Source organism: Lycorma delicatula, chromosome 7, assembly GCF_047948215.1.
Source record: "Lycorma delicatula isolate Av1 chromosome 7, ASM4794821v1, whole genome shotgun sequence".
NCBI classification, from domain to species: Eukaryota; Metazoa; Arthropoda; class Insecta; order Hemiptera; family Fulgoridae; genus Lycorma; species Lycorma delicatula.
This window is the reverse complement of record NC_134461.1, coordinates 85388311-85412111: the sequence shown is the minus strand read 5'-3', so window position 1 is coordinate 85412111 and position 23801 is coordinate 85388311. Positions and strand designations below refer to the sequence as shown.

Sequence of the window (23801 nt, the reverse complement as noted above, 5' to 3'; positions counted from 1 at the left end):
TGTGATTAACTCTCCATCACGTAAACTAACATGAATGGACCCATTGTATTGGAGAGATACTATAAGATTTTATTTGTTCAAAAGCATAAGCAAAACTCAGCTTAACCCACCAAAGTACAGAATTAATAAGAGCTCTTGCTTATTTTATTTATTTATTTTTTCATTTTTCTCTCTTCTTTACATATCAATAGCGCTTTCGAGGGAATTCCTGATCAGTTGATTAAAATTATAATTAAAAACAAATTACACACTAAAACATTGAAAAGATTAATTTTTTTTTAATTTTTATTATTAAGCATGTTTGTGCCCAGCCATTAAATACAACACTACACTAATATAATATAAAATTTACTTAATCTTAACAAAAGTGCTGCTATCTATAACTTGGATAAGAGTATCATTATCAAATTCTGTCTGCATATTCATCAAGCTGAACTTCTGTCCATATATATATATATATATATATATATATATATATATATATATGATATTTTTTTTAAATGTCCAATTTTTTATTATTATTATTATCATTTTCTTTTGTAATTTAAATTATTTCCAAATTAGTTTCTAAGTCAGTAATAGAATGTTTATTTACTATTAGATGGTCGGAAACATTAGAAAACCCAGATTTATTGTTTATATAATATTTATAATGTTCTGTAACTTTAAATGATCAATTATTTTTCCCAACATAAATTTCATCACAATCATTATATTTTATTTTATAAATGTATGTATGTATGCATTTTCTAATGTTGCATTATATCTTCAATAATATTTTTACGTAAACTGTCTGTTTGCTTCCCATGCTTTTTTCGTCTTTAATTACATGTTGAATGAAATTTCCTAAGCATTTGCATCTACTTTATTGACACCTTCTATCAATAAATTTTTTACATCGTTTAACTTATATGTTGTGTTATTACTACCAATGTAGCCTTTAACTTGTGTCCATATCAATTAAGGTTAAATTGCAACGTTATGAAGACACAACACAACACAATTTTTTAATTTTTCTAATACATTTACTTTTAAATGAATATATTTTTGTTTAACTGATTTTCCTAATTTTATAAGTTCTACTTTTAACATGTGTTCGGTGTAACGATTTTCTTCGATTTTAACCATTCGGCATTAATTTCCGATATTCGGGTTGAAAAGTTTGGAATTTTTTCAGTTTTCTGGCAATGGTACGACGATCCATTACTTTGACGTATCCTTCTGCAACAATGTTGATAATTTTTTAAGCCACTGCATAGAATTGTAACCATTCATTTCATCATGATATTTCTGGAAATATTTGGATTTAAATACCCTTAAACAATCGTTCAAAAACCAATTTTCACTTCCTATGTGTTACTATTAATCGTTTAACTTTTCCAGCAAGGGTTTTTATCCCAGCTGATAAAACTTTCATGAAAAAGTGTTTTACGTTCTTTATTTCTTTATTCACTCATACCTTTTCCCGTACATGTCTCGCATTAATCCAAGTTTCATCTAGATAAATTGTTTAATTCGCTTCACGAAATCGCTTAATTTCTTTTAAATATTCCCTACGCCATGAAATAATATCTTCGAGTTCAATCAATAAATTGTTTTTTTTCTGGACATGAAACGAAAATTCATCGATTATAAAACAAGATGTATACTTCTAGAAAACTTCGGCAGTTCAGAATCGGTATTCAAGGCATTTAATATTTTGCTCAAGTTAGGAAGCTCGTTATTAAAATAAAACAAATCAACTTTTTTCTGATATGAGTTTTAGTAAAATCATTTAACTGAATAATGGTGTGAAGCATTACAAATGATGTTATTATTAAACATAAATAACAAAGGCTCAACCAAATTTTTAATTGCTTAAATCATCATGTTCATCATCGGCATGCCACTGCGCCAAATTAAGTAATAATGGAACTTGTATGTGGTAATGACAGAATGACTCACTTAAACTATTGAGATATTATTCATACATACTGAATTCATATTTATTTTTGCTGCGCGGTTTCATCAGACAAGGTTTAGTACATACTTGATGCAAGATGTGTATTAGAAAACCTGGCTTTATCCAATGATTACATCAGCACCGGGCGAGGCATTTTGTAAGCTACATCTACAAAATAGCCCCTCAGTAGGTTCATGGCTTACACTATGCCCAGGAAACTACACAATTATGAAGGACGAGATAACTCATAAATCGTCATCTCGTTCTTAGTATGAATCTGACGGAACCCAGAAAAACCCCAAACATGAGTCAAATTTAAAAGCCTATACCACTGGTCTAGATTATATATCCAGTTAGATTTTAGTAGTATGAAGCCCAGATTAGACGCACCAACCGTTAAAATTTCACTTTTTGTGCAATTGTAAGATATAACAGCAACAATGTTTTTTTTAAATTTGCAAACATCCATTTTTTTTTAGGAGTGGCAACATATTACCACAAATTCTGGTAATATCCTGAGGATATCGCTAGTGATCATTTGGCATCATTGCTTGAGTTGTATGAAATGTCTACAAGAGTGTGAGTTGGTGTGCCGCCTATACGATTAACTCATTGGCAAGTTGATTTGGTAGTGAGTAGGGTTGCGGAGAGGTTGAATTGTCTACAGTGATGTTTCAAGAAATCATCAAATATGAGATGACTAAATTCGTATTTACGATATAAGCGAGTTTATTGGTGGACCCCGAGAGTTGCACAACTGCAATCTAGTAAGAGGCATATGCAGCGGCTACGCCGGGACGTTAATGCGGAGTCTGATGCGGCCACACAGGAATACAGGGAGCATGGGCAGATGCTCAATTATGAGATTAAGTAGACCAAACGTAAAAAGTGGCTAGAATTGTGCAGTGATGTTGACACGGATCCTCGGGATAGGGCCTACTACCAAATAGTTATGAAAAGGGCTGGCATGCTTAGGTGTGTTTGTTCTGATGATTGACTGGGAACTCCAGGGGATCCTAGGTTGGGGAAATAAATAAAAAAGGCCGAGTTCCTGCCACTGGGTGGATCTCTGGGGGTGACATAGTCAAGCCCAGCTCCCTCCTCCCATCCTTTTCATAACCTCCCATCCAAACCTTTTCCAGTGTTGTCAAAGAAGAAAGCGATGGCCGAGACTGATAAACTTTTTCCATGTGTTAAGTGGAGATTTGAGTAACTCATTGTGCTGGAATCAGGAATACACCTTAGAAGAATTGGTTATTGCCATAAACATGCTGGTGAATGATAAAAGTCCTGGTTTGTATGGAATTCCGGCGAGAATCTTCAAGGACTTATTTCTCAAGGTACCATGATTTTTACTTGATGTATATAACAAGAAGTTGGAGGGTGAGACTTTACCGTTCTGTTGGAAGAAGGGGTGGTTGGTCTTCCTTCTTAAGGGAGAGGCTAATGATATGATCGATGGGTATCACTCACTACATATGCTTAACAACCTGGGCAAGGTTGCAGAGAGATTGCTGGTGACTAGGATCATGGATGAACTCTATGAAAAAGGAGGTATACATGTGGATCAGTATGGTTTTGTACCTGGTATGTCGACTATACAGGCAGTTTCTTGTGGGGTTAACTGAGCTAAAGAAGTTAGGAAGGGCACACGAAGAACAAGAGGCATTCCAGTTCTTGTGTTGCTGGACATCAAGAATGCATTTGGGTCCTTGCCTTGGCATGTAATAATGGGGGCACTGATTCGTAGAGGTATTAGTACTTATTTGACTAAGCTAAATGGAAAATATCTTAATGTGAGGTGGATTGTGGCGGATACTTTTGAAGGCAGATTCAGTTTTCAGATGTTTGGGGATCTTGCAAGGTTCCGTGCTAGACCCCCTACTCTCTGGGATGCAGTTTTTGATGAGGCATTGGGTATACAGTTGCCAGAGCATATGAATACAACTGTGTATGCCAGTTATTTGGTGGTTATTATGATAGCAGGCAGGACAGAGCAAGAGATACAGCAGAGGGGTAACACAGCATTAGCCTTGATGGTTGGCTGGTTGGAGGACCATGGCATGGAACTGGCTCCTAAAAAGTGCCAGTATGTTACACTGACTGGGCGGAGGAGGATTGATCCTATCATGTTATTAGTTAGGAGTCACCGAATTTGACATAGCACTAAGGTTAAGTACTTGGGAGTGATGATTGATAAGGCACTGTGTTTCAGTGATCATATATTAGAATGTTGTCAAAGGGCAGAGAGAACACTCATGCTTTGAAATGTTTCATGACATCACAGGTGGTGTCCAGGGCTCCTACAAGGTGAGCCATTATGTTGGTGATCACGTGTCAATAACATTGTATGCCACACCGGTTTGGAAAGAGGTAGTTAATGTGTGGTGGAATAGAATCGGATTAAAGAGCATACACCGTAAAGCTCTATTTGGTGTCGCTGTGTTTAGTAGTTTCTTATGACGTGGTATGTGTTTTAGTAGGGGTACCCCCTATAGATCTATTAATAAAGGAACAAGCTGTCAAATATGAAAATCAAGATAGCTCAGAGGTCAGGTCTGTGACGCTAGATATCTGGCAGGATAGGTGGAGATCTGGTGTAATGGGAGCTTGGACTAGAAAATTGATTCCTGACCTGAGAGCATAGTACTATAGAAAACATGGTGATGTTTCCTTTGGCCTGATGCAGATTTTGTCAGGCCATGGGAATTTTGCCCCTCATGTACGTATTGTACAGAGCATGATTCGGTATCACATACCATTTTTGAATGTACAGAATGGGATGTGCCCCACAGGAGAGCTGGACTGACGGACTTAGAACTGGAAGATTTAATACCATGCATGTTAGTCTCACCGACTAACTGGGGCAAAGCGGAGAGTTTTGCAACAGAAGTACAAGAAACCAAGGACTCTGAGGACAGAAGGAGAAGGTAGTAGAGTAGGGATGGGTGGATAGCCTCAGTTGCGAGGGCTAGCATGCTTAGGTGTGTTGGTTCTGATGAATGACTGGGAACTCCAGGGGATCCTAGGTTGCGGAAATAAATAAAAAAGGCTGAGTCCCTGCCACTGGGTGGATGTCCGGGGGCGACATAGTCAAGCCTGGCTCCCTCCTCCCTGGTGGTAAGAGTCAGACGATACTTAAGTGAACAGACTGAGACCCAGTCCCTGTGGAGAGGCCCAGGAACGACATAGTCGTCCCAGTTACCCCTCTTCAGGGACTTGAGGCAGGCAAAAAGAAAAGATCCAACCGGGGGGACTGACCTGCCATACCAGATTTCAGATTTACAGCTAGTAGGTGGGGAGACCCCTTTAGAGTATAAGGACACTTTCCTGGGATGAGTTTTGCTTAACTGCATGTCCGGTACAGAGGAGTAGGGGAAAAAATCTGATAAGGCTATAAAACTATTCCCAATCTCACCTAACCTTTCCACCCTGATCATATTTACGTAAAAATTCTTATCAATAAGTCAGAATATTAAAATAATTAATAGTATTCATATCTGTAATAGTCTGGACTGTATTAATATGTAACCTTCTGATAATGATAGAAAAATGTTCCCAGACTGATAACACGTTATTTACAGAAATGCAATAAAAAAAATTCCAAATCAATAGATTATAAAGTTCAAAATGGAAAAATTAAACTTACATTAGTGATGGGGTTTATTAAATTTAGACCTTTTACAATTATATTATTTCTCTTGATATTATCAGTGAAATTCTCTCAAAAATAAAAAAAAAACACATAAGTAAACATTTTCATGAAATCCAGCATTGTTCTCTGCATATCTCCCAATTACTACATAGAATTAAAGAAAAAATTAATGAAATCAATCCTGCTGATTCATGAATTACCACACTAAAATTTCATAATTGTAAGGTAACACTTTCAATACCTTCTGTTTACAAGCTATGTACTGGTAAATTAATGAACTTTTGCAATTTTCAACTAATTATTATAAAATATCTTAGTATTGATAGCTGAATACTGCAACTTTATAAGGGGAATTTATTACATTTGATTTTTAAGATAGTTAAGTAGGTTTGGTCTATTTTTGCTAATGTACTAATTCAATCTGTTTTTTTGTTTTTTAATAAAATGTCTTATTTATAAATTTAAGTGTAGGCTTTACCATTTATTTGTCACAAAATATTTAAAATAAGCAGACAAATTGTTGTTCTTCAAAAATAAATACTGCAAAAGGTATGCAACAGAAATATACATATTAATTAATTCAACAAATGCCTAAAACAGAAGGTATCCATGTTACATACAAGCAAATAGAAACATTCATATTCCATTGTAATTTCTAAAATTTCCATCAGACAGCAGAATGTACTAAAAACGATACCAATACTTGAATTTCAAAAAACCCAGATTGAATATAGCTCAACACTTAACTTAGTTTTTTTTTATTCAGATCACAAAACAAATTTAAAAATTCAGAAGGTGGTAATTTTCTGACCAATAAATTGACGTAATCTGTTGTGTACTACTACAAGAAAGTAAAATGTGACATATAATTCAAAGAAAACTTCCAGGAAATAATGCAACCACCATTCAGTACACAGAATATCAGTTAAGATATACTTTTAGAAAACAATAAGATTTTTTTAATCAGAAACCAAACCAAATTTATATTTGAAGTATTTTCAATTGTTTATGAAATCTTCCTGATTTTTTATCATCTGTATCAATAGTCAAAGAAAATAAAATTGTATACTATGATTCAAAAAAGACATGAAACTTGATTCAATAATTAATTTTTACATTTATACTCAAAATATTTTCAAATTTCAAAATTATTTTTCAACTCTGGAACATTTTTATGTACTCCAAGATCACTGTTTAAATCGCCTTTATCAGTTTAAATTCTGGATTGTACACTCAACATAAGCTGGTAGCTGCTGAGTGATTCATGGCTTCTTTTAGTACAATGAGTCTTATTCACATCACTAGAGAAAAAATCCATTGGCATGTGAAAACTGCACTGGCATCATTGTGCTGAAAGTAAACTTCATCTGTTTTTCACAGATGTAACAAGTCCTATAATCACATAATTTTGAAGCACAAAAAAAAATCATTTCTAGTTAGTGTATCTGAAAGAAAATATAGTCTGAGTAAGTTGTGAGACAATATTATACCCTAAACAATGTTGCTCCAAACTACCTGATTTTTTAGGGCATTAGCATGTAGACTTATGACTTGACTTTCCATCCAATTAAAGCTGGCTATATCGGACCAGACAGTTTAAGAGTGTAAGTTCAGATCGTTGTTTGTACTGGTCCAACAAAAATCTGCAAAAAAAATTGTTCATTTCTGTAAATTTAAGGCATTTTGTGGTGTAAATATGGAATGTATTCACCTTAAATTTAAGTTTATGGAAAATGTTTTGAAACTACTTTCTTGAGACACCTTGTTACTACAAAATTAATCTAGTTGACATTTGAGGACTTAAAGGAACAGCTAAAAAACACATTTCATTCTCTTCTATCCAAACTGTTCTTACGTGTCTATACCTTGAATATTCATTACAGGCAATGTTCTTGAATTTTATAATTTTAATACATACACTACTTGATAGGGCAATGGATTTTGAATTAAATGTCCTCTTCACTCTTAGTAATTACAATAGCACTACATTTAAATAAAGTGAATAATTGTTCTTATTCGATTAACATTTTGGGATAAAGTTGACATTCCAAAGGTTTAAACACAGTTCATCAGAACTAATTACAATGCAACTGAAAAAAATGAAATAAGGCCAATCTGTTATATCACAAAACTGTTTTTTTCATAATATCACTTGACAAACAAAAATTATTGTTAAATTGAACCATTTTATCTATTTATTTTAACAAATTCAACTGCCTTATTCTCCTCCTCTTTGTTTTATGATTTTTGAGCCACCTGTATGCATAATCATATAAGTCTTATATTCAATTGAAATAAATATGATAGTTACTTTCATTTAGACAGCATAAAAAAAGTGAACAGTTGAATTATATATTTGTTTCTACTTTTCTACTTCACATGAAATTTGTTTAATACTATGATTTTATTAAAACTACTTCATTACATTCCAATAAATAAAATAAATTTAATCTCCTTAAAACACCAAAAAATTTGATGCTAACTTAAAGAAGGCTAAATTTAAAGAACTGAAAAAGTATTACTTTTGTTCTAGTTTTTTAAAATTATTTTTATATTTTTTTCAATACTTAGTTTTATTTATATGGGTAAGTTTACAAAAGAATCTAGAAATGCAAATCCAAAGGTAAGAAAACTACATCTTGATAAACAGAAACAACAAAAAAGATTTTACTACAAATGTGAGTGAAGAGGCTCTATGTTATGTTTTTTTTTTTTACCATAGTTTTTCTATTTTCTTGAATTTAACAGGAAAATACCTTTTTTAATCATATCACAGATTTCATTAAACTTCACCAGTTAGAGTCCGTAAATGGTGAAGTCAATGAACTACATTTACAGTTCTAAACATGACCTAACCTAAAAGTGAAATGAAAATGGGTGAAAAAAATAAGCATGAAAACATTATATTTCAGTTCAATTAGATTTATAATAAAGAATACTTTCAAAAATACCTCAAATTTTGTTAGACAATGTTTTTTTTTCATTTGATGAACCACGAGACTCAAATATGTCATCATTTTTTTTCTTCATTATTTTAAGGTGACTTTACGAATTGCACCGCTAGATAGCAGTACTTGATACTACAGCTTGTTTTAATAATAAATGCTCTTATGTAAATTAAAGTACTTAAGATGAAACAATTTTTTTAAATTCCTATAACTGCTTTAAAAACAAATAAATGTATTAGTTTACAAGAGAATATACTAGTTTTATTAAAAAAGGAATAAATAAAACAGAAGTAAATTCGATTGGTAAAATCAAATTTAATGATAAAAATCGAGGGTTACACTTACAAAGTAATAAGTGCAATATTACATCACAGATTTTCGATTCGTGAATTCACTGTACTAGTTTATTAAAAAAGGAAAAATATGGTATGAAGTGAATATGACTATCAAAAAAAAAAAAATAGGCTGCGAAATACAAAAAATGTACATTTGTTTCTTCTAGAAAGGCAATAAATTTTAATAATAAATCCATAAGATAACAATAAAAAATTCATAGAAAAAAATAAAAGAATAATCTACCAAAATGCAGTGACATCCAAAAAAATTACAATGAAATTATAAACCGTATGGTAAGTCTTGCAAATATCATTTCTTCTGTTAAAAAAACAAAAATTTCTGTAATACAAATAAAATTTTTTTTAACAAAATGATACTGATATCAAAAAAGGTAAGAAACTACATTTCTATTATCAAAATCTGTTATTAATTTAGAGTTTTGTTTAATAAAAAATACATGTAGTAGATAATAAACAATGTTTAAGCATTCATATAATAAACAAAAAATAGAACAATTTGTTATAAAACTCTTACCAGTCCAATTTCATTTATTAAACAACGAATAACACAGCACATTTTCAGAAATAATAAAATTCTTATGATTATTCATTGTTTAATAAATGAAACTGGGCCAGTAAGAGTTTCGTAACAAATTTTTTGCTTATTATATGAAACACTAAACATTTTTTATTATCTATTATTGTATATCTATTATCTACTACATGTATTTAACATGCATTTTTTATTAAACAAAATTCTAAATTAGTAACAGATTTTGATAATAGAAATGTAGAGTCTTACCTTTTTTTTTTATATCAGTATCATTTTGTTAAAAAAAGTTTTATTTATATTACAGAAATTTTTGTTTTTTGAGCACAAGAAATGATATTTGTGAGACTCTTACCATACAGTTTACAATTTCATTGTAATTCTTTTGGATCAGCTTATATACATCATTATAACACTGTAACAATTTAACAATTAATGATGATGACATCATTATTCCTGTCTTAGCATTTTTGATTTAAGATGATTTATGACATACGTATATATGTTTATGAATATATACTGTATTTTAGTGGTTTATATTTCATATAATGTTAAATATGTATATATTTCTTATATCTTTTATATTAATTTAAATTCTATTAATATAAAAGATTTAATTAAATATTTCAATCTTGACTGAGAATACAGAAACCAGCAAAAGTACTTTCATGGTAAAATAAAGGTAAGTATGTCTTATATCAATATTCTGTACTACATGGTTTACAATAATAGAATTTAAATATAACTTAACAGATTAGAGGAACAATATGAATTTTAAAAAGAACAATTATATACAAGTATATCACAAAGTTCTCCCGGGACTTTCATAACCTACTCTACTCATGAAAATAATGGAAAAAGTCCATATAAACATTATATGTTTATAAGCGTAACTCGCTTCGTTAGCGAGTTACGGCTAGTGAAAGATTTTGCTTGCATTTCAGCAAACATTATACTAAAGTGCATTATATGTACCTATTAATAACAATGTTCAAAAATGAGCCTGCCATTTTCAACACGTTTCTTGGCATGCTTCTGTAGCTATTCTTAGTTCTTCAGGGCTGTTCTTAAGTTGCTTGGTTGCATCCATAATGCAGACAATTAATTCCTCACGGGAATATATTTTTGTTTTGAATCCCCAGATGCAAAAATCTAAAGTTGTTAGATCAGATGATCTTGGTGGCCAGGAATGTGGACCTCCACAATTGATCAGGGAAATGATGATTTAAGTGAGTAGAAATGGCACAAGAGAAGTGGGGAGGCATGCCATCATACTGGAAGTATACTTTTGTGTTTCCAAACTATCGAATCCTAAACTCCGATCTACTTGGAAAGACAAGCTCATTATTGATGCACAGATCATTCGTAACTGGAATGAAACTGTTCCCGAAGATTGTGAAAAGTTGTGCTAATTATTTTGGGATCTAGAATCCTGTGATTCAGAAAACGTATTTCATATTTTACTGCAGCAACAGCAGAATATGAAATTTTCTACTGTAACATTATCATTAACCCCCATCCAAAATAAATACCATATCAATGATCTCTGCTGTTGTAAGTAGATTGCTTCAATGGCCAACCGATCACATTCAAACTAAAATTCACAGAAAACCTTTACTAATGACAGCAAAGTTGTCAGTGCTCGATATATTTAATGTACCTTACAGAATAATTTAGCACTAATACAGTATTGCTGATCAGGTGTTGTAATTTATTGCCAACTTTGAATAATAATTTTTAAATAGTTCATTGTCATTAATAAAAAAAAATACTAATTTTTATTCCCAGTTTTAAAAAAATTTTTAACATCACCAAAAAAGAATTTGGTTTTTGTTTACATTAAATAGCTAAGTGAGACAGAGATCTGGGATCACTTTTATTAAATTTATTAGATCAAAAACCATACGGAAGCATCAAATTTACCCCTCGATTTATATCCCAACAATTAATACAGTTTAATTTCACAGAGGGAGTAGAAAGCAAGGCTAAATATTTCACTAGTTGAAACATGCTAACAAACTGTTTTCTGACCTTTGTTAAATGTTTTTCTCTTATTTTTAGCAGTAGAATCATCTCCCACGAGATTGCCTTGCAATATGTAATCACTCTGTATATATATATATATATATATATAAAAATTTGTTACTGTCACATTATAATGACATGATTCCAGTTTGAAAAGTTCCAAAATTATTTTAACTGCATATATAATTCATGACTGAATATGACTTTTAAAATAAACAAAAAACACATAGTATAATACAGATATAAAATAGATAAATAAAAATCGGTAATTATCATATTATTTAAATACTACTTTTGTAATTGTTTTCTTAAAGTTGTGCAAAATGTTAGGGTGTGTTTATTAGCAGTTCTACAGTAGTTTTATTTTTTTATAAAACACCCATGACAGTAATTCTGAAAATAAATAAAATCTGGAAGTGCGGAGAATAAAATATTTCCTTAAAGATTTGTATTATCCTTTTTAATCTAGCATATCACTAGCAATCTTTATAATTCTTCACTGAATAAAATATAACTGAAAAAAATTGACATTTTATTATAACTTCTTGCAATAAAAGTGATATGAAAGTAATACTTAATAGTTAAAAAAATTACTATGAGCAACTTTGACTAAATATCTATTAAAATAATGTCAATTGTACAAAGTTTGATAAGACAATAATAATATTACTTTTGTAATAAAATCTTTCATTTATTTAAACAAAAAACAAAGCCACATAAATATTTCTTACTAGTAAATATTACCAATAAATATATAAAAATTACATTTAACATATATATATATTTTTAATAATCCCTATTTTATCCAGATTTTAGTTAAAAAAAAAATAAGAAAAAACCACAATATACAAGGTAATTCATTTTAATATTACTTATCAAGTTATAGAAAGTTCAATTGATGCACAGGAAAGAGATGGATTACCAACAGTGACTGGCTTCTTGGTACCCATGACATCTCTTATTCTGTATTATTATTATTATTATTATTATTATTAACAATGGCAATTCATTATTAACAATGGCTTCAAGTAGAACTATTTGTATCTGTGAGTTTACACTTTCAAAACAGTAAACTTGGACTGTCTATCTCATTTCTAATTTTTTTTATAAATACAATAATACACATTTTTTGAATCATTTCATAAAAGAAAATTTTTACTTTCTTGATTATATTTCATGGGGTACCCCTTTGTCTGAATAAGGGGATGGCTTTTTTTTCTTTTAACTCATAACACACTACCAGCATCTTTTTTTATTAATTCATATAATTTATAAAATAAAAATTACAATTTCTATATTTTTTCTTCTTAAATATTTACATTATAAAAAATGTATTCCTTTATCTGTAGTTGATTATTTAAGTCAAAAAGCAAACCTAGTAATGGATCTTTAATTTTTTTTTAAATTGAGCTTGTTTTTTCCTGCTATTTTATAGGCTTCATACATAAATGCTATTAAACTATAAACAATAATGATTATTGAACAAATAGTAGGCTATAAATCTACAAATTACACTTTTCTGATACTAATAAAAATATAAAAAAATTTTAAATGAGTAATTATCTATTTAATGAGTATTTGTTTATTTGTTATAGCAAATAATTGTTCAAAAATGTTTAATTTTGACCTTAAGTGACCAGGGTGTGAGATCTATAGTGTACTTTATTAAAAAAGATAAAATAGATGGAATTATATATGGAAAAACACCAGACCATTACCACAAGTAAAATCCAAGACCAGTTGATAAACTGATTCATAATTTCTGTACAATTAATGGTTATCAGAGAATTTTATATTTTAACAGAAAAAAAGTATAAAATAGATTGTCTATTGTGTTACAATCTGCAATCTTTGCCCCAAATTATGATAATTTTTTATTTAAATAAGCAGTCTTTTTTATATGAATTGGTTTTACAAGGCACTCTAACAATATAAACTGCATAAAACAAGGATTATTTTACATTAAAATAATATAGATGCCATATTAGAGTATTTTTATTATTTAAATACACTTTTTCACACACATACACACACACACCTGGCAAAAAAAATTACAAATATAGCCCCTGAACAAAATGGTAACACTGTAGTCATACATAATATATTATTATCTAAATATACATAAATATTCACAATAATGAATTATAGATGCAATAAAAAAATTCTTAAATATATCTTCTTATTAAAAATAGTGATGAATCACACCAGCGCTGCTGACTCCTACAAAATGAAAAATATTATTTAATAAAAATGATGGGAAAGTTTAACATAAATCTATAAATTAGCGGCTTTAAAAGAAGTGACCAAATCCTGGCTGCTAATATAATATTCGTTGCTGTCAGATCACCAAACATAAGTAATGTCAAGTAAAATGTGACTGTATATCTACATCATGAATTTGCATCCTATGAAAATAGTAAATCAAGAATAATATCAACAATAAAAACTCACCAAAGCTCTTTTACAAAAGTCTAGAAAAACTAGGGAAAAATTATTACAAAGACATGTAACTAAAAAGAAAAGAGGCAGAGAAATAGTGTTAAATATAACAATCTAACAACTGCAGTCAGAGTTATCTTTCAATGTAAACGAAAACAATTTTTTTTATAAAATAAAAAAATTTAATGTCAGAATGTCATCAGATATTTCCAGGATATTTTTCATAACTATGAAGCAGTTTCTTGTACAAAAATGCTGCAGATGGCACTATCAATAATGACACCATTCAAGTAATTAGAAAAGTTTAATTAATGTTCAGGTCAAATGGCATATTTTATCTACTCTATTTACAAATAATACAGCAGTTAATGCAGTATATGTTGACAAATTACAGATAGATGATGGGTTGAGTTGGTTAGTTTTCATGATATATGTAACTTGCTTGTTGTGGTCTTTAAAATTATAACTTTTTAGATGTAACCAGTTTCAATCAGATATTTCTAAAGATTGATGATGTTTGCAGTACTTGCAAAAGGTGTTAGCAACTTAAGGGTGAGTGTGGGTTCAGTTTGTCTAATGCAGTATTTAATATATTCATCACAATTTAATTTATTGAATCGAGTTTATGAAAATATAGTAATAATATATTATAATTAACATATTAATAATATCTTATAAGTTAATGTACAAGGGTCATTCAATAATTGAACAGACAATTAGCTGTACAGCAAAAATGGTTTATTAAATAAATACAATTTTACTTTTTCATGTAATCCCTACCACCAACTTCTCTACACTTGTCCCACCTTTTTAAGAGTCTTCTTATCCCTCAGTGAAGAATTCTTTACCTAGATCTCGAAGCCAGTTTTATATGTTTTTCTTTATCTCTTAGTTGTTGAACTTGATATCACGCAATTTCTTTCATCGAACCAAACAGATAAAAATCCGAAGGGGCAAGGTCAAGGTTGTAAGGAGGATGAGGTAGGAGCTCCCAAACCACTTTGCCAATAGTCTCCAGCGTCAGTTGTGCTGTATGAGATCAAGCATTGTCTTGAAGAAGCACGCCTTTCTTCTGTCATCCTGGACATTTACTCTACATTGTGGGCTTGACTTTGTTCTTGTATAGGCTGCTGATAGTGCATTGCTCCTCCAAATAATCACAGAAAATTCGACCATGGGCACTCAAAAAAAAGGTTAACATGACCTTACCAGCTGATGGTTGCATTTTGATTTTCGTACGAACAGGCAATTCAGGGTGTTTCCACTGCATGCTTTGATGCTTAGAATCCAGTTCAAAATGATGTATCCAAATTTCATCACAGGTTAAAATCCTGTCCAAAAATGCTTCACCTTGTTTATTGAAATGATTTTTGAGTTTGGTGCAAATGTGAAATCTCTCGGCTTTGTGATGAACAATAAGCTCTCTGGGAACCCACCTTGCACTAGTCTTATGATAATTCAGTTTGTTTTAAATGATGGAATGAGTTGCGCCAACACTTACTTTACATTTTTCAGCAATTTATTCAACTGTAAGTCATCGGTCTTCTTGGAAGGTGAATGAATATGAGAATTTAATGATAAGGTCATCAGTGTTACCAGATACCTGGAGTGGTGCTCATCAGTCATGCTTTTGCGGCCACTTTTAAACTTTTTCAACCACGCATAAAAACTCGCATGGTTCATTCAACTACTGCTGTATTGTTTCTTCATTTGAGAGAATATTTCTGATGGTTGTATATTTTACGAAAGTAAAAATCGGATCACAGAACATTGTTCTTCAAAAGTATTTTATTTGAGCAAACATGCCATTGTAACTAAGACTTTAGCGGTTATGTTTATACAGATATTAATCAAACAGCTGACTAACACTATTCACAAGGTTGCCAACTAACACTTACTAAAGTTTCAATTGCCTCCATTAAACATTTCTTTCACTAAAAATGTTTGCCTGTTTAATTATTGAATGAACCTCATATTATATATCTTGTGTATTTTGTTAGTAGTCTTGTAAGCAACATAGTAACCTTCTTTTTAAAAAAAATCTGTTGATCTATGGATATTATTTTTAAATATTACTGTAATTACAACAATGATAGATGTACGATAGCTGTATGATAGCCTTTGCAGAATGTCCTTTGATCGATTCTTATTTTGTCCATTCCTATTCCCTCCTCATTAAGTTGTTACACAACTCACATCTAAATCTAAAATCTAATAGTATCATCGCTCGAAAACAAGTAACATAAAATGTTACTTTAATTCTTGAATAGTTTATTATAAAAACATTACTGCTGTTAACTTTACTTTTCCTTTTCTATCTCCCTTTGCTTAATCCAATTATATCCACTCTGTTTCTTTTTATCTAGTTTTAAATTTTCTAACTTACCTGACTGTATAATAAGTGTCTTAATATTTCATGGATCTACTCATATCTTCTTTCCATCTTTTGATGATTCCATTCTTGCCGCAATTTCACAATTTGCTTCCCCAGAAATCCCAAATGTGAAGTAATTTTAGGTCCAGACCATTTAACAGAAGAAGCCTGAGTCTTGATGCTAAATATTGCAGAATAATTAAGCAGTGGTAATCCACTGCCTTCTGCCAATATATCAACTGCTTCTAGCAAGAGGAACAGTTAATAGTTATTAGCAGCTGCTCTTAACATCAAGAATAAACATTGTTCTAAAGCTACCTTTGACACTGCAAACAAACATTTCTGTAGAGTATTTCTATGTTTTACTTCTAACCTTCGAACTGTTCAGCCAGGAAGTTCCTATCTCCCAGGGTAGTAGATAAGTTTCCGCCAGCTTACAAGGATAGATAGTCAGCTTACAATGTAATTTATCGATGCCCTTTTGCAAGGTGGTAGGAAAGGAGGTGACTACTTTATTTAAATCCAAAATGACAGCTTCCAATATGGCTCCATTTTAAAATGGAGTTTAAGTTTTTTAAGTAGATTATTTGTATAATAACAGCAGCCATTATTATTATTATTATTATTTGTATAGCAACAGCAGCCAAGCGGCAAATGTCCAAGTCTCATAATCGAGAGGTCTTGGATTCGAGTCTCTGCGTCATTTCTTTTTTCTTTTTTTCTTATATGTATACAAGAACCACAGATGATGATTTTTTTTATTTCAAAGCAGCCAACTAGAGACCATGCCAGATTATTATGCCATGCCAATTATTATATAATTTCTTTTTTTTCTTCTTCTTTTCCATATTTCCATCATTTTCTTAGAGTGCACCCATTTTTTTTCTTCTGTCCATTTTATTACAAAATTTTTTTAATGTTATATATAATAACAACATACGAATCTGAAAAAAGTATGAAATTCATGTCTGTCAGCTGTTATTTTATTTGAATGTAACAATCAGTAACCAAATACACAAATCTTGCTTGATAAAACTTGAAAAAATTAAAAAATGACAGTTATAATAAAAAATGTTTGTACTTTGTTTAGTTTTTTAAATTATTTTTTATAATAATTGTTCTACGGATTGTAACTTACTGAAAATTAAAACAAATTTATTTATTTTAATGAACAAATTAAAGTAAATCTATTTATTTTAATTTTTTCAGGTTTTATAAAACAAAATCTGTTTTTTGACACTTATTAACCCCTCATTCCCCATGTGACCACTACTATTTTCAATGTTCAAAAAGTTTTTTTTTTTGTTGAGATTAATGAGTATATACAAATAAAATAAAAAATAGCAAACTTGAGATTCATATATCTGTTTCCAGATTCTTATTCATATATAAATAAAATAATAATCAGCAAACATGAAATTCATAAATTTTTTCCAGATTCTTATAAATATTAACATAATAAAAAATCATCTGCATTAATGTAAAAGATTATAAAATAAAAATATTTTTAAGAAAAAATAAACTTTAAAAACTGAACAAAAACACTAACCCAATGCCTCTTGATTAAGAGAATGGAACACTTGCCAGTGTTCCATTCAGTTGATGCCACTGGTGTGGCTCTAAACAAACAAATAAGCTGCTTGAACAACTTAAAAAAATTTTAATGCATCTTTAAATGTTAACTCCAAAATGGGGCCAAGGTGGACGCTGTCATTTTGGATTTAAAGTAGTAACCTCATTTCTTCATCACCCTTCAATCACCCTGCAAAAGAGCATCAATAAATTCTGCTGTAAGCTGACTATCTGCTCATGTGGTCTTATGATCAACAATGCATTAAAGCTCTACAAACAACACACCGAGTTATTTGTACTCCTTAACTGGGAAGAATTTGCATAATGGCACTAAAAAGGTTACGTAAAACAATTTATAATTGAATAATTATATATACTAAACACACTATGATAATTAAGTTGCATCAAACTGGCACAGATCAGAAACGTATTCTCTATATCAAGTTAAATTAATGGAATAAAAAAAAATATTTCATTATACATACTTTTTTATACAAAATAGTAATCAAAAAAAAGAGAATAATTACCTATATAATAAAACCATGTCTTAGGTAAAATATTGAATTGTTTTATTTTGTATTATCTGCCGTTTTTCAAGAAGATTTTTTAAAGTTTTTCAATGGATAATGTTCCTCATTTTGCAAAACATGATTTTCCATGTACTTCAATTGTTTTCTGCAAAAAAAGAAAGAAAGATAAATAAATATTAACTTCAATAATTCAATTACTCTTCTCTTTAATATTTTTTCAGTAAAGTGAAATAAAAACTTAATGAAAACTCAGTACTTTAAAACATTCTGACAATAATATTACTATTTGCATATAAGTTTTTGAATAAAAAATATAACTTTTCAGCCAGAGAAGAAATTACATGTAAATTTAAAAATGATTTTCATACAAGAAAGATTTTATTATTAGTTTTCTATAACATCATAGATATGTAAAAAAATTGTAAAACTAATTTTATTATATGACTAAGACTTCAGATGGAATAAAAATAATTAAAAGATTCTTGAGATGCCCGTTACAATGATATTAATAAAATTAAACATAATTTTATTTCCATCCAGTTTTGATCATAATATTATTATTTTCTGCATCATATGTAATAAATTGGATCATAAGAGGAAAAAAATTTACTTGATAGATACCTCAGCTACTATAGGCTTTCTTTGCAGCTCCTAGACAAAGTTATCACTCCACCAATCTCCTCAAAAAACACTGTATATTTTTATACAAGGTCAGTGCAGTAACTTTTCGATTCCTATAGATTGTAACAGGAAACAAGGATTTATAAAAAAGAAAATGGGAATTTAGCTAGGAGGTTCAATCAACTGTCAGAGGGACGATGCGCCTCTCAAGAGATTATACTTATTTACAATTTTAACAACAAATAATCATTTTCAGACACTAACTTAACCTTTTTGAAGCCATCTCAAAAAGGTTAAAAACCAAAAGACAGTTTATCTTCATCTTCAAACTGTCCATAAAAATAATTATTAGTAATATATAAAATATATCAGCAATTAGTAATTGCCAATATCCGTGACGAAGTGATAGTATCTCAGCCTTTCATCCGGAGATCCTGGGCTTGAATCCCAGTCAGGCTTGGCATTTTTCTTACGCTATAAAATTCTATTTCCATAACCCACGCACAAGCTTCAAGCTTATGCGGTGATATCATTAAGAAAAAAAAAATTAAAATAAAATAAAAAACTAAATTCAAAAAAAACAAGAGAATGCTCAATAATTGTTTACAAAAATTTTACTTAAAATCTTAAATTGAATGAAATGGTTATAGAATATCATCAGTAAATACACGTAAGAAAAAAAAAACAAAGAAAAAATAACAAAATTAATAAATATCAATTGACAAATAAAGTATTCATAAAACATAAAATGAACACTTTTAATATGTAATTAGAATAACAATAAAAAACATAAACAACTCTTAGCTTTAGACAATCACAGGCAAAAGTATAAATTTAGCTTAAAAACATAAACCACTGAAACTTCCAACTTAGATTACCCACCACAAGTAATCCATTCCTATTTCTTTCTTTTCTGTTTAGCCTCCAGAACCACTGTAAAGTATTACTTCAGAGGTTGATATGTATGAATGTAAATGAAATATAGTTTTTACAGTCTCAGGTCAACCATTCCTTGGTCGAACTGAGACTGTACAAGACTACACTTCATTTACACTCATACACATCATCCTCATTCATCCAGAGGCTAAACAGAAAAAAGAAGAAAAGGTCATCCATTCCTGAGATGTGCGGTTAATTGAAACCCTACCACCAATTTAATCCATGCCTATTGCAAAGCTTGAATAGGCAAAAATTTATCTCAAGAAACAGAGTCGGCAAGAATCTTAACCATTCAGACAGATATCCTCTCCTATGAACAAAATTTTAAGAGATGGGATAACTGCTTAATGTTCTTATGATTAAAAACTTCCACAAAAAGCTGCTTCTTAAATGTTTTTACTGCATTTAAAAATTTTGTATAGATTATTTTTTGTTTGCAATCAATGATTTATCTAGTAAACTCAAATAAGTTTAAAATTTTACATGGCTTTTGTATTTGGATCCAAAATTGCTGTTCAAAAATGAAGTTTAAGCATCATTACTGATAAAGTAATTCTTCTAACTCCTACACAAATACATTTTTTAAACACTAGTTTTAATAAACTAATTTTGTACTTAATTTCCAGACAATATTGGGCTACATACAATTTCTCTAGCCTTTTTTATTTATTATGAGCCAAATGCTCCTTTATTCCAGTATCAATCAATCTTACTTTTAGATTGTATATACCCTTCTTAACTGCACTTATTGTAGTAAATAATTTACAATTTTGTACAAATTACAAATCAATTTATATGCTCTTTCAACAGCTTCAATATTTTCAAGGACAGAGACCAATTTCCTAAATATCCTCCTGTTAAGATTATAGTTATGATTTTTTTAAAAATATTTTTTATCTTTTCATTATATGGAGAGCAACAATTTTTATGCAATCCTGCTTTTTTAATCTTCTAAGATAAGGTTTTTTTGCTGCATTTCTAAATTTTTTGTTGATTCTATTCTACTTCTTATAAATGATTTCTCTAGTAAGGCCAGCGAATATAAATTATTATTAACAAAATTAATTCTTCTAGAATAAACTTCCACATCAAGTGCCACTCTGTTTATTCTGTAAATCATCACATTAAAACTGCCATCGTATATTATGTAGGATGGAAAGAATTAATGCTTTATCAATGGGTGTAATTTTCCTGTATACAGCACAAATAATTTTACTATTTTTACTAATTAATTACTGATCCAAGAAACTTTATGTTTTATCAAAATTTTCAATGTGAGAATTTTTAAGAACAGAAAAAATATCATTTGTACATCTCAACCATCTTGCAGGAAATATTGAAATCTCTTGCCTTTTATTTTTAGGTTATTTCAATAACAATTTAGCATAGTTTTTTACTTATATATGCAACTAAAACAAATAAAACTCTAGAAAAAAAATCCACCAACTAGATGATAAACATTAAGAAAACATGAAATAAAATAAACCACAATTAAACACGAAGAGTATCTTATTGAAGGTATCTCAAAAGCATAATAATTTTCAGATATCATGTTCATTCCAAAATATTAATATTAAAACTAATTTCAAATCAATTAAATTTCCAATTGCACCAACCAAAAATCACTAAAATAAATTAAATTCATGATAATGTTTAGCTAAAATATTGTTAGAAGCAACAGAAGACTACTGTTTAGATTTATAGGCTGCTGAAATTGTTAGTGCAAAAATCAATCATAAAATCAATATAAAATTAATTTCTATTTGCTCTGCATTATTTCCCATTCCATTCCCTTAATTTTCATCTTCTACAATATATATATATATATATATATATATATATATATATATATATATATATATACGCCTACCATTAGTTATGAGAAGATAGCATTTATTAGAACACATAAATATGATTATAAAGATTACAGTTCATGAAAATTAGAACAATTTGCAAAATTATACAAACTAGTAAAGTTTTTCACAAGTATTTTACTGAAAACTATATTTTATTATACAAATTGTAAATTAATTTACTATATTCTAATAATTATTTTTTTACATTCTAAAGTAACGATCCAAACATAAGCCAAGAGAATCTGGACAGTGGGAATATGTAAAATTGGTTTCAATGCGTTTGACTTGCTAATAAAAATGTTTTCACTATTTTCGATTCCCCCATTATCTTCTTTAGGGAGGTATACAGGCTGATGATTTTCTGTTAATTTTGGCTGCTTTATAAGTGCCACGTCAAGGTCTGGCAACAAATTTCAGCAAATTTTTATCTGAAAATAATGCAGATCTATTTTATTGCTGCTAAATTTATTGAAAAGTGGTTATTTACTAGCATTATTTGAAATATGAATACAGCCAACTTTTTATACAATCTGTCTTTTATGAGAGGAGGGATAAGAAGATAACCAGGCTGTCTATTGACAAAAGGTGCCGATAGACAGGTTCAAATCCTGTAAATTGTCTACCCTGTCTATCAACACCTTTCATGTGCTTATTGTATCATACGGGTTTTTTTATTTCCACACCTCTTTTGTTTTTAACAGTAACCTCCTTTACTCCAAACTCCGTCAAAATGGATAGGGCATCTCGCTTGTCTCTCCACTTTGCGTCACACTCCTTCAAGTTTAAATCATGTCACTATTTCCCCCTTTTTAAGACCATTCCATGGTAGTCAACTAAAACACAATTTAAAGCCATATTTGTCTTTTGTTTTATATGTACTGTTTAAAAATTAAACAATCTCTCCATACAAACCATTGATTCATCATAGGAAAGGTTTTTATCATGGTAAAAATTTTAAGCATTTTTGAATCTTTTAAGCATTATAGCATCTTTTAAGCATTTTAAGCATTAAAAAAGTCAATCAAAACGTGAATTTTTTAAGGCAGTCATTTTTATTATGTTCATCTTTATTAGAAAAAAAATGTCTATTTTCTTAAAATAATTAAAATCTATCTCTATTTAAAAAATGTTTAAAACTATAATATAAAAAGATAATCAGTATGCCAATAGTCATTTATGTGATTAATCTGTATGATGCCCATCATGTATAAAATTCCCCAAAAAAATTTTATTTCCTCTAATGTTACACCTTTCAACCATATTATTGTACGATGATCCTGGTCCATTGGCCTAACAGCTCCGTAATGTTTTTATTGCTTTCATTAGCAATAAAAGGCTTATGTCAAATAGAAAACGAAAATCTAACGGTGTCACAACAGGCAATTCTATTTTTAGACCAGGTACCTCTCAACAGAATCTGGTGTTGAACATTCATTCCATTGTGAGCATTGAAGTTTGACGTCATTGTGATTAACATTGTTAATCAGGTGGGAAGATACCAAGGAAGCCAATTTCTTCGTATCCAGGTCTGGCAAATACTGCTGGTTACCTCTTTGTCAACCTCTTCCTCTGACAAGTCCGAACAACAGTCATGTCAAAATTGTCTTTAAAATTCCAGCAATCACACCCAGCAGTACACACCAGTTCTTCATCAGATTCAATTTTGTCTAGTTTTCTTTTGTGCGAGCTGCTGGTTCCAGAAGTGGAAGACTGCGATTCCATTCTGAAACAAATAAAAATCAAAAAACTAAAGTAAAAAAATGCAATATTAATATTACAAAATTATAAGCATTGTTAGCAAGCTAATAAGATCGTGTTCCTTTTTTAATTTAATTTTTGAATTTTAAAAGATCTCAAATGTAAAAAAAGTTTAACCAATTAAAATATAATTATACATATTTCTTGCATATGAAATTAAAATTTAAATATAATAAACATAAAAAATGAAGGCAAATTGAATTATTCTTCACAAAATTTTCTTCAAGATTAAATAAAAAGTTGAAGTTATGAATTGT

The 23801-nt window shown here is 29.8% G+C and overlaps 1 protein-coding gene across 1 annotated transcript in view; it reads right to left on the bottom strand.

Moving 5' to 3' along the window:
* Window positions 1–12111: 12111 nt before the first annotated feature.
* BckdhA (Branched chain keto acid dehydrogenase E1 subunit alpha) overlaps window positions 12112–23801 on the bottom strand; it is a 42379-nt gene continuing 30689 nt past the window's right edge. Inside the window, exons 9-10 of the mRNA XM_075371565.1 lie at window positions 18368–18515; window positions 12112–13675 (exon numbers count right to left, since the gene is read on the bottom strand). Coding sequence (XP_075227680.1) covers window positions 18434–18515 — 82 coding nt within the window. The 3' untranslated portion in view covers window positions 12112–13675; window positions 18368–18433. The remainder of the gene's footprint in view (window positions 13676–18367; window positions 18516–23801) is intronic.